The 12,893-nt window shown below is 39.7% G+C and overlaps 1 protein-coding gene across 2 annotated transcripts in view; it reads right to left on the bottom strand.

The window, feature by feature from the left end:
* ripor1 (RHO family interacting cell polarization regulator 1) overlaps positions 1–12,893 on the bottom strand; it is a 51,307-nt gene that overhangs the window by 6,431 nt on the left and 31,983 nt on the right. For both annotated transcript variants that reach the window (XM_018678596.2, XM_018678595.2), the window contains exons 7-18: positions 10,478–10,627; positions 10,220–10,283; positions 9,506–9,549; positions 8,758–8,883; positions 8,277–8,425; positions 7,955–8,087; positions 5,712–5,837; positions 3,689–3,861; positions 2,791–3,493; positions 2,183–2,319; positions 904–1,024; positions 58–193 (exon numbers count right to left, since the gene is read on the bottom strand). In XM_018678596.2, coding sequence (XP_018534112.1) covers positions 58–193; positions 904–1,024; positions 2,183–2,319; positions 2,791–3,493; positions 3,689–3,861; positions 5,712–5,837; positions 7,955–8,087; positions 8,277–8,425; positions 8,758–8,883; positions 9,506–9,549; positions 10,220–10,283; positions 10,478–10,627 — 2,062 coding nt within the window. The remainder of the gene's footprint in view (positions 1–57; positions 194–903; positions 1,025–2,182; positions 2,320–2,790; positions 3,494–3,688; positions 3,862–5,711; positions 5,838–7,954; positions 8,088–8,276; positions 8,426–8,757; positions 8,884–9,505; positions 9,550–10,219; positions 10,284–10,477; positions 10,628–12,893) is intronic.

The raw sequence follows: 12,893 nt of genomic DNA, 5'->3' as shown, positions 1-12,893 counted from the left end.
TATGTTCTGACAGATACACAGTGGAGTACAGACAGATGTATAGATACTAGGAGTTACCTTCAGCAGGCTGTCTGAGGCGTCTGGGGTTGTCCTTGGTGATGCGTCGGATGATTTCGAGCACTCGAGCTTCTCTCAGCAGTCTGTCTAAGGCGTACATCTCTCCACACCGCAGAGGACCAAACATGCCCAGACGCTACAGACATGACGCCATATGTCAATTTATGCATTTATTCAGAGCAGCAACATCATTTTTCTAACCACAACACTGATTTGGTTCTCTGTAGTCCACCTCTAATACTATGGATATGATGCACTTTAATTGATTATATGGCACCTGTTTAAAATAACTAACCAATCTTGGTTTGCCACAGAAAATTTGCCTTTACTAATACAGCATGTCATATATGAACTATCACCACAAGTGTGACTGAGTCTGCTACTGCTTCATGCTGGATGACACTACTTTTCAGTGACAGCAGTAGTGACACTGTCACTACTTTTAACTATAATGAAAACTATACTAAGAAAAGAATTAAAAAATTGATTTATTGATTTCTACAGGCAAAACAAATTTATTAATCTGTAAATAACAAACTTTTGATTATGGTTTCATTTTCTCCTGGAAAAAAGTAATATCAACCATTATTAAAGCTCCTTCCACCCACTACTTCAGAGCAAATGATGAACAGAAATACTTTTATCTCCAATTCTCATCTTTATGGTGCTGCTTCTGTCCAAGATAAATCAACAAAGGAAATATCACCGCTAAGCCGGAACCTTGACAGACTGAATTCAAGGTAACAATATCACATAAGCATATGTAATTACGGCAGTTAGAGACCTCTATCCAAGTGTGGGAAATGACTAGAGGACAGTGCTGAGGTCTCTCTTGAGGTCTCTTACCAACAACTGCGCACTGCAGTTCTTCAAGTGGACCACCAGGGAGCAGTCTAAGGTGGTGCAGCCTGTGGTGAGGGGGGAGGTGAGAGAGGAGGGGCTGTCCCAGCCTCTGTCCTGCAGAGACCTGACACACATACAGGAGGTATTTTCAACGTTTAAGGGGTCGGGGTCGACTGGATTGTTCAGTTCAGTTCAGAGAATTAAGCTCAGGACATAAAGACATAGACATTAACAGACACTATAAACCAAGCAACACATTATCAGTAAGCATAAGAAAGAATAGGAGGAAATGTATTACAGTGATATAGAGATGGTGCAAATTATTTGATGATATAGAAAAGTGAATATTATTGCAGAGACTATGAAAGAATGTTTGTATTTCAGGCTGTAGCTCTGTCCTGAGGGCAGCAGCTCCAACTCTGTTTGAGAGCTGGTAAATATCACTGGCTACTATCTTTTGCTCATGCCTTTTCTTGATAAACTCTCCTTTCAAAGAATGGGTTAGTGTACTCCTACTCTAAACCCATACCACCTGACACTCATTGGTCCCCTCATGATGAACTGCAATAACCTTGTTGATCCCTTAGCCTTTCCTCTGGTGCCATCATCAGGTCAACTTAGTACTTTGTCCAATACTTTGATTTATGATCAGATATGTGACATTCCCATCTGCCTCTGCTGTAGTTTGTATTTAGTACTAATCAGCAAATGTTAGTATATTAAACTATATGTTACCATTTATGTTATGTTACCATTTAGCACACTGCACCACTGTGCATGAGTACAGCTGCAACAGAGTGACTATGACTGTAGATTCTTCTTTAGTTTTCATATGACTACTTTTGTGGCTATTTTAAGCGTTCCTACAGCAACATTGTTTTTTAATTTCTTCAACATGGATGCTTTAATGTTTGAAATAGGTTAACCAGCCATTAAAATGCACAGATTACATTACCTTACTCTATGGTGAACAAGTGATAGCAGCTAGTTAGAGCAGTAAATAAATCCTGGTGAAGGCATATTTCAAGATTTTGAGGAAGTTATTAAAGCTTATATTTTTATATATTTTTCCATCCTATTCATATGTTTATAGCACAGAGCTCCACTAGATGGCAGCAAGATCCTGGAATAACAGAGATTCCTCAACATGTCTGCTTACTATCCACAAATTAAGCTGTGGAAGGTTATTCACTTGATATAGGAGCTGTTGAGCTATTCCTATGTATGTAATGTATGTGTGCAAAATTTGGTTGGTCTCCAACAGTTCATTATCAGCACTGACCTGCCATTTCTATTCCTCTTGTCACCCTTTTCCTCCTCATCTTCCTCCCAGTCAGACGTGTTGAGGAAATCAAAGCTGCCCAGAGCTGTTTCCACCGTGAGGCTGACCACGCTGGGCGACCGGCTGTGCCTACCACCCTATACACACACACACACACACACACAGAGTCATAGTTGGACTACAAAACATGTTCCACTTAATATCAAACACTGATAACATATCACACACAGCACACACAAGCTGCATGTTGTAATCTGTATGTTGTGACATCTATATGCAAGCATGGCATATTAGGTACTCACCTATAATATCAATACACTGATAATATATGAATATCACAGACAGCACATCACTAAGGCTGCATGTATGTAATATATATATATATATATACATATATGTGTGTGTGTGTGTGTGTGTGTGTGTGTGCCTTTTTTTCTGTAATGTAGTAAATTACTAAATTACTTACCAGACACTTTTTACACATTTTCTTTCTATTTGAGTACTTGTTTTTACACAGTAACAGTACTTTTACTTCAGTGTACTTTCAGGCTACTCTACCAGCTTCTGGATACAACTTCTCATGTTTCTCACACATGCTCCATCCTCACCTTCAGTGTAACCTGCAGCAGCTTGAGCTCTTGTTCCAGTAGTTGTAACTCAGGGAATTGTCCTCTGTAATCATCCAGAGAGGAAACTACAACTCCCAGGGCATCCTCTAGCCCACAGTCCACAGGACCATCACCCTCTCTGGACTGAGATTCTGCACCTGCACCTGGCATCTCCTCCTCCACCGGCACCCGCCGGGCTACATATGTCACATCCCCACTGTCTGGAAGTTGGCTGCACTCTGGGTGTGGGAGTGTGTTCATTTGTGATGGAGTGTTATAGTCCATTCCTTCAGTCCTGGTAGAGGAGGATGTGAGAACAGGGCTGGATGTGTCCTGTTGCATCCTGATTGGGTGTTGATTTGGGACATTATCAGCTGTTTTGTTTTCTTCGATGACACCAGTGTCTGCAGCAGCAGAGCTGGGCGGCTCAGGAGTTCTACTGGGCATCTCCATTTCAATGTCGTTGATGGAGATCCCGGAGGCCAAAGACATCACCTCCCCTGTTTCGCCGGCTGACCTGTCCGTCAACACAATGCCATCAGCGCTACTTTCACTGATGTGGCTCAGAGAGCGCGAGTAGCTGCGTGAGGTGTGGCTGTTGGTCACCACCCCATCCTCTGTTGCTATGGGAGACTGTTTCCCTGCATCTTCTTCCTCATTGGCAGGTTTTGTCATCACAGTGACCGTGCCCTTCGCCTCTTCCCTGTAAATGATTTGGTATTACTGACAGAACACACTATATACCAAGCATGTAAACCCCTCCCTATGCATGTGGGCAGATGTAACAAGTAATCAGTCAACAAATATGATTTGGACATGTGTCAAACTATGAGAACGTAGACTAGGATTAAAAAAACATTTTCTCCCCAAAAAGCTCGAAAACCAGATGGAACAATACCTGTTGCTCTCTGCTTGGTGTTGCGGTGTGTTGGGAACCTCACTGATGGTGCTGGCTTTGTGAGTGGAGTTTGGAGTTGGGGAAGAGGAGTCTCGGAGGCAGAATGAGATGTCAGGCTGTGGGTAGGAACTTCCTGTTACAGCTGGCTGAATGTCTGGTGTCACCACCACTGCCTACAGAGTGACAGAGACATGGACACACTGATTCACCAAGAGAGTTGATAGTAGTCATAGTAAAGAAACACCACAATGTTCTACAATCAAAACATTCCGGTTGATCAAACTTAGTTCAACTGATCATTAGTTTGATACTGGGTATTATCTGTGGCGTGCAGATCAATTACCCCAAGGGGAATATTTAGAACTGCCATTATAACAGATGACATTGCATAATTGTGGTTCTAGCACATTGGCTGCTAATCCATTTTAGAATTGATTTTAAAATTTTACAAATCACTTTTAGAGCTCTTCATGGGCTGGCCCCTTCGTCAACTGGAGACCTATTGACTCCTCATGAGCCAGTGCACAGCAGTTTTAGATCCTGTAGCGGGTCTTAAACTGTTTAATAACAAAGAAGCACTGACTGGGCCTTGTCATTCAGGACTCGAATCGGAGGCTCACAGATTCTGTGCAACCTTTAAATCTCTTCTAAAATTTTACCTCTATGGATGTGTTTTCATCAGATAACACAAATAATTGAAATTTTCCCCACTGATCTCCTTTTCTTTACCTTTACCTTATTCCTGTGAGCATCACTGTGTTTTGTTTTAATGCTTTAATTTCAAAATAACTAGAATTACTGCCTTGCAGTGTGTGCCTCTGAGAACCTGTGCAGTTACTAGGTGGTTAGCATGTGAATGCTTGTGATATGGCAAAAAACATGTTGTGTGCTGCAACAGTGATATTGACCTTTAACCTCCAAAATCTAAACAGTTCAGTGAATGCAAAAACTAAAGATATTCACTCAAGGCAGGCTTGAGGCCACAGATGTTGCAGGTGCGTAATAATACATGATTATGATTATGGACGTTAAAATAATTTCTACACAGACAGCAAAATAAAATGTGAGAAGTATCATGCATAGATTAAGGTTTGGACAAAATTATGCATTTGTAAGTCAAGGAAAAACTCTGATTGTATCTATTACCAACAAAAAATTGCATTATTTCTGCATGTGCGCCATGTGTTAGTAACTTAATTTACCCACTCACACACACGTATATATGCTGTAGTTGGGCTGTCCGGTATTATGTTTGAGCCTCTTAGACCTTGTCCCTTCAGTCTGTGTAACTCACCTAACCTGTGTGCCCATCTTGACAAAAAAGCCATTCAGAAGTGAATGTGGCTACATGGTATTAAGGATATGGCAACACAGGAAGTATCTTTATCTTGAGTATGCCAATTCTCACTGACCAGGAAACAGACCCGGTCCCCCACCTCTTTTAATTAACCTGAGGTTGAGTTTAGACAATTGCAACATAAAAGGCCAATCGTTATTCCAGGATAGGATAGTTTCCTCAGGTCCCCTAAGGAGAGTGAGAGGAAAGACCTCTAGGTGAAACGGATGTGACAGATAAATATAAAAGCTGTCACTTTTTGACATAAAAACTGTTGATTCTATACTCACAGTGTGCGTTCACAATATTACAGTATGTTTTAGGAAAATATTTTTAGGAAATATTTTTTTTAGGAGCTGCTTCTTTAAAAATGAGTGTTCTTTGAAAAAACTTGAAAACTACTATGTATTTTGTGAGCCTTGGGGCTGAGAACCACAGACAGAATAGAAAAGTCAGAAGGTTGTTAACCTAACTAAACTGAAGCCAATGGTGAGCTCTATGCATGGCTGCTGACACACAACAGTACGGTTTTGGGTAAAGTCTACATTCTTATCTTACTGAATGACAGGCATGTTTCATAGAATACAATTATTAACAGAGAGTAGAGCTAGATAGAATCAGAATATTACTATCATTACAGCACAAAACTGCAGATCATAACAATGTTAAGTGTCTGTTGTGTGTTACCTTATGATTTGTAGAGTTGCGTAGCCCTCCTACAGATAGCTGAGGACTAGAGGAGTCATCAGAAGATTCAGATGAATTAGACCAAGCTGTTCCATTCTCTAACTCTTCATGACGACGGAGCATGTTCTGAAAGAGGAGAGCATGAAAAAGGGGTGGATATGGACAAATACATAGAAGTCTGATTAAATTAAAATGTAATTGGTGAATACATTCTGATGCCTAATGCACCTGCCACAATTATATATATAATTATAAAGGCTATTTGAGGTGTTTGAGGAGATAAGTGACTGCACAGGGATTTATAAGCTAACACAATTTCTTGACCAAATAGAAAAGAGATACATTGTGTTTTTTTGTGAAAAGAGCAAAGTTTTGCCTTTAGACGAGGTCAAATAACATGTCATATGAAACCCTTACAGTAGTATGGATTCAAAGTCCTAGCTTTTTAAGTGTTTTATCATAATGGAGAAGAGTTTGTCATGACTTTTTGGTCGGACGGCAACAGTGGGGCCCTGATAGGAACGCACACAGCAAAAGTGGAAACGCAATGATATAATGAGTTAACAGCAGTCCGGCTATACGAGAAGGCTTCAAAAAGTCAGTGGAAAAAGGACAGTTGGAAAAGTTATGATGTTTATTTTTGCGTTGCAACATGCATTTAAGGGTTGATGTTAGAACATGTTATGACACATTAGTACGAGAACGTACAGGTGCACTGAGATCAAAATCCCTGCATATGATTTTTAGCTATGTACTTTTTCCACAAACTTTTTGAAGCCCCCTCGTATACTAGGTTTTTACCTAGTGTTGTGTGTTAAGAGCCTTTGCACTCAGTATTACATTACTAGGTGTTCAAGGACCATAGGATGGTTCCTATTTATTACAATTTTGTCCTTACAATCATAGTTTTGGCAATAATTTATATCAATTAAAATGACTTTATACTCATCCAAGCAATTGTTGAGATCTGGGAACACGGCAATGTTATTGGTTGATACAGTATCAGATTATCTACAGTACTTCATTTGGAGGTCAAAAGTATGGTACATAGTTGTACAATAGGTATAAGCTTTTGGTTATCATTTTACCATTCACCTTTGTTTTCTCTTCTGGACATGCTCACCTGGAGGTTTGTTTACAATCTGTCTTAGTATGGCCAAAATTACAAACATTTGGCCAAGGTTGTGATAAAAGAAAAAAAAAGTTAAATCCTCTATAGTCTCACAGGTTTTACACTATCATCACTTACATCAAGTGGTATACACACAGATTTATAGATACGTGATTCTCCAAAGTTTATCATCATAATTTTACAACAGGGGTGGCTAAGAGGATTGTCTAGAGGAGTCATATACAGTATGTGCAGACTTCAGTTTGACCAAACACTACAGCATCAGATTTCTACTTCCTGCTCTCAAATAGGAGCCAATCAGTGAAATCAGCTGGATAGCTGTTTGGAAACCTTGCATACATACCTCATGGCACCATGAATCTATGAGCAAACAGTTGGAGACTACGGTTCTAGGTTTCTAATATTCTACACCATCACTGCTGCCACTAGTCAATACACCAGCAGACTCTGCATTTCTACAATCTCCAGGTGTTCTACGGCATCATGACTTACAGCAGAGCGCTGTCTTGTTGGTGAGTTGTCACTACAGGAACAGCTGTGGCTAAGTGTGTCTCTGAAGATATCCAGCAGTGGCCAGTGCTGCCGCCTGATCAGACTCCGAGGCAGAGACTGCACGTCAGAGTAGCAGCAGGTGGAACAAAGGGCAATGGAGCAGTTAGGGACCAGTGGTTGGTGGCTAAACTCACTCGTAGTGGTTCTAAACCAGAGATCTCAACTCTGTTGTCTCAGTTGTCCATGAGTATACAATGGCCAGTTCCAGAAATGTGATTAATCTGACAGTATCATTTTTTGCCTCCCCCAGTGTTTTCCTGTTAATTACCTTTTATTAGACATCTACCAAAACTCTGGTAAAAGACCAGAAACAAACTAAATGCATTAGGGTGTAAGTCCAAAAGAAGTCTGGTCACTCCTCAGTTGTCTACACCTCTCTCATTTGAATGTTTTATACATTATATAATAGTCAAATATAAAGGTAGTGGTGAATATCAGCACAAAATACTAGCCGTCAGCAAATTTAAGCCAAATGTGCCTCCTTTGAAAAACATTTAGTCAAACATTACTCTGGAGAGAGCAGGGGTAAGAGAATCGACTAGAATATGGAGGAACTCACATAGAAGGCTTGTTCACGTAAAGACGGCGTGTCAGGTGGAGTCTGGTTGAAGATTGTTGAGAATCTCTTACTGACGGTTGGGGCTTTGTTGACAGTGCTTGCCACTGACACCTGGTCATCTTTGTCAAATGGACTGGCAGGTGGTGGGGGGCAGCAAAGAAATGGAGGAAGGAGAAGACAGAGACAAAAGACAGAATGAATTAAAAACTCCATATACTATTTAAGTGATGAATAACACTTTACTGATTAAATTAACAAACAGTACAGAACTCATGAAGCTTAGTGTACTTTTCAAATACACAACATGGTTTGCAAAACTTACTTCCAGGTGACTTCGAGGCTTAGCTTAATAGTACCCAGGTCATTTATGTCCACGGCAACTGTCTGGGGCAGTGCAGCGAACAGGTCCTTGGTCTCACAGGAGACACTTCCTACAACCACGTGATTGGCTAAACTCTTCAGTTCTGTCACCTAGAAAGACAGAGAAATATTGTGTGATGGTGCTGCCATTGTCTTCTGCCCTCCAGATTCAATGTCAAACTAATTACTAATAACATTATTGTCCCCACTGCAAAAAAAAAAAATATATATATTTTTAATAGTTTAATTTCAGATAAGAAAAAAGAACATAAAAAGTGAAAGATAGGCCCATAGACTGTATGGATAGGACCAACTAGCTAGGGACAGAATCCTGAACCAGTATGTCAGTATGAATGGGCTATTCCATTTCCTCTGGAGCTGTATTCAGAATCAAGCACAGTGAAAAATAAATTCACATAACATGGAAATCAGGAGGGACTGACCTTGACAGTGAGGAACTCATTGATTAGTGGCAGAAACACCATCTCTTCACTGTCCCACACCTGTTTGGCATTAATCTCTATTCTGCCTCGGAGCTTCCACCGCTGTCGACCATACTTCATAAAGATCTAAACACACACAGAAAGACACACAAAAACACATACACACAGTGTCAATCTTTTTTTGACACATAAAGAATGAACATATAATACAGATGTAGATGACTATTGTGGCAATCCTTCCTGTTAACATGTAAGAACTTGAAAGGAAATTTGCAACCAAGAACCATAAACAGAATGTGGGCCTGAAGGCATCCTAAGTGAGACGAAAACGCACACAAAAATTGAGATTGGTTATCTTAAAATTATTTAATTAGATTGTGAGTGTGGGAGAGCTTAGCTTTTCAAAGCTCTCACCATTCTACCCGCTGAAAGGGACATTGCATGGAAGATATTTTATCATCTACCAGCTAAAACCTCCAAGGATCTCTGGCCAGCTTTGGGACATAAGATTCTATATATTGTTAATTTATCACTTACACTTGACACTGTCCCCACTAACTTTAAAATTGCTGTGGTTAAACTTTTACTTAAGAAATGATGATTGATCCAGGGTCTCTTGATAATTATCCACCAGTCTCTAACCTTCCATTTTTTTCAACAGTGAATAACAGTGATTAAAGGTTAGGTTTTAAAAACATTGTGTCATTAATTGTTTCTTTAGAGAAAGAGAGAGAAGTGATGGACTAACCTCATACTGGTCACCAGCACACAACCTGGCAAATCCAGCCAGACCTGAAAAACAAATAGAAACTGATGTGACTTATCAGCTTCTCATAGATTCCAATAAATCATTATATGATAAGAAAAACAAACAAACAAATCAATGATTAACTGTGATATTACAACAGGTAATAGACAAACAGGTATACTGAGGTCCTTGTACTGACACAGGGTGATCTGCACCAAATTCTGTATGAAAATGCTACATAATGGATGATCATACCTATTTTTGCGAGACTAAAAAAACATGTTACCATCCACCTCTTGTGAGATTTAATGGGTCATGCCATATCTGGTGCTTGAGTTGGCATGTATCTAGCAAATACTGATTTTTTCTGGCATATTTCAGCTGTAGTCTTTAATTAGATGCCATTTTTTTACTATTCATCCAGAGCAGACCAAACAAACTGATGATCTAAGTTCTAATAATTGTTGGAAATTTGTTTTCATATTATTGCTGATTTTACCCAGTTGGTGCCACAAAACTACCTGACCAACACCAGCTTTGAGATTTAGAGTAGCAGTAATTTTCTGATACTTTGAATCATGTGAGTGCAAAGATGCTGTATGCCAAATATGAAGAAGACTGTCTTAAAGGCATGGCAAGAACAAGTGTTCTATTATATAAGAGGAAGGAGTAAAGACTGTAGATAAATGTATGAACTCGCCATTTCATTCTTACCTTTCATCTTAATGTGGAATTCCCCAAGCTGGTTCTCCAACTCATTCTCCAGCACACACATGTTCTACAGAGGAGAGAAGAGGTGACTTTCATTTCTTCATTTCGACTTAACAGGTTTGAACTATAGTGCTGCCATTGATACTGTGCATGATCCCCATTAGCTATGCTTTGTTATATCCAATTGCCCTCTTTTCTCACAAGGATTACTATTACTGTTATTTAACATTCACCCTATCCCTCCAATCCTCTTTGTCTTACCTCTGTGTATTCTTTGTAGCCTTTATTGGCTTCTGTTAAACTCTCTCTAGCCTCCTTACTGCCTGGAGAAGCAGTGTATGCCTTCACCATCTTGTTGGCTCCATCCCTGAGTCTCCTCTTCAGACAGTAAGCCTCATATAGCTCCTCAATCTGGGGAGAGAGGGCAAAGGGGTGCACATTTAATCTTTCCTTCCTACACAAAGAAGAAAGAAGTATCATAGCAAGTGGAGAGTTCAAAATACAAGTCAATACCAGGCAGGTTCTATGGTCAGGATGGCAGCCAAGGAGGTAGTGTCTGCATTACAGAGCTAGGCTACTTGTGTTGTAACCAGGGCACTTTGTGAAACACATAGTCATAGACATGCCTTTAAGTTAAGGTGATAAAAGAGGTTGCTTAAGTTGCAGCCTCTGGCAAAAATATGTCACCCTGCACAGTCTCCACATTCAACTTTTAAATTGCATATTCAAAACTATGTATGAAGTGCACTATTAAAATCATTTCCTCATCACTTGGTCTTGCCTCTCTCCATGTGTATGCTTTCCACTGACATACTATCATTTTATATCTCTATTTACACATCCAGCAGACACACAGCAAAATTAGCCTTCACTTAGAGTTGTGTTTCTCTTTCTGAATATAAGCCCATTATTCAGTCTCCTTTTAGCTCCAAAAATATCTGGCTCTTTAAGCTGCTAAATGCTTCACTATGTTCACCAACTAGCTGCTAACTTTGTCTGACAGCTGTCTGGTGCTGGGCAGGTAGTGTACAGTAGGTTTATCAGAGATTTTTCACTGAAAACTGGAAATGAGACTGCATATATATCTGTGTGTGTGTGTGTGTTTATATATGGGGGACTTGTAGGCTTACAATTCAGTTTTCCCTATCTCCCGTTAAGTAAGTGTTAAATTATGCAGAGAGACAAAGAGAGATCACAATGTTGAGATCATGTGCAGCATTATCATGTGCCATCATAAAGACCCCAACAGAATGGCCACATTTCATCTATCCAGTGAGAGCAGCTTTGTTTGTTAGCTAGTAAAATCCTACCTCATGACAACACTGATAGCTGGCTAATGTAGAGGCCACCAGAACGAGCATTACTGCCAGCTGAGAGCCTGCCAGTAAGAGAGAGAACACACACTGACACAAGCACAGTACATAGATACTTCCCTACGTACACTCCTTACTTGTGTACTGTGATCTTTGTCAGGACATTGCTATTGAGTCATTGCTGTATCAGCAGCTGAGCACAGTGATGTGGCTGATAAGTTATTGTTGCAATAAAATTAATGATATTACACATATAGAGTGTATGGGTGTACACAATCATATAATCTGAGGCATTCAGTCTAATAGACATGTATTGGGCAGCACATAAAATGTAAGCTTATCACCTTTGCCACACAGTACAACAACACTGTTGACTCTTTGCCACCATCATTCAGCTTTTTTCCTGCCTGGAATAGGTAATTTCCTCGCTAACTGTTATTTCAACAGTGTGAGGACTTTTTTGCGACAGCCTGTATCAGTCAGACAATTGCAAATTGTGGTCATTAAAACATTGTGGTCAGGGAAGGTGAGCTATGTCAAACCATTTCAACATGTAAATGAAACAGGAGATTCTGTCTCCAGCAAGCTGAATCTTACTGCAGTAAAACTAGAGTTGCAATAGTATAGTTTATTTTAATAGCGCCTAACAAGACATTCAGACAGCTGACAAACCCAAAGCATAATGGGTTACTGACTTAATCCATCCACAAGACCTTGTTGCAAGGAGTAAAAGACAAAGAAAGAGAGAAATTATTCACTGCAGAGCTGAATATCTGACAGTGTAGTGAAATGGGGAAGATTATTTCCTGTGGTGTTGGGTGTGATATCATATCATTACGTCAGATTATACACATGACACATAATGATATTTATCAGTGTTTCCAGAAGGAAATTAATTAGTCACGGAGCTGGACGTATAACAAAAGCCACAGTGTGGTTTCTGTTTGTTGCTGTTTTGTTCCTGTTCACGACTATATAACTAAGTACAGTATAAGCATAGATCCAGAAATGATACTGAAAAACACAAAGAATGGATTCAAGATTTACTGAGCAACAGGAAGCAAAATTATGTTTCCAAGTGCCAGACATTATCCTATAATTTTCCTAAAACTCACTTAGTCAGCACACAAATTTTTCATTGGGTTTCTTATGGGTTTGAACTTTGTGAAGCTGCTCTATAGTGTTTTCAGTTTTAATTGTTGGGGACTACCAACACGGTGTATGGTACTGGCATCGCTAGACAACCTTGACTGGTACACGTGCCCCACTATAAATGCCAGGATTAATTTTCAACAATGCTTATCATTGCGTTAATTCAGATAATTACGGCATACTGATGGGAAAAGAATAGATGTATTTCTACT

The sequence above is a fragment of the Lates calcarifer genome, linkage group LG10, assembly GCF_001640805.2.
Source record: "Lates calcarifer isolate ASB-BC8 linkage group LG10, TLL_Latcal_v3, whole genome shotgun sequence".
Lineage (NCBI taxonomy): Eukaryota > Metazoa > Chordata > Actinopteri > Centropomidae > Lates > Lates calcarifer.
The sequence above is the reverse complement of the archived record's forward strand: the minus strand, read 5'-3'. Positions and strand labels throughout refer to the sequence as shown.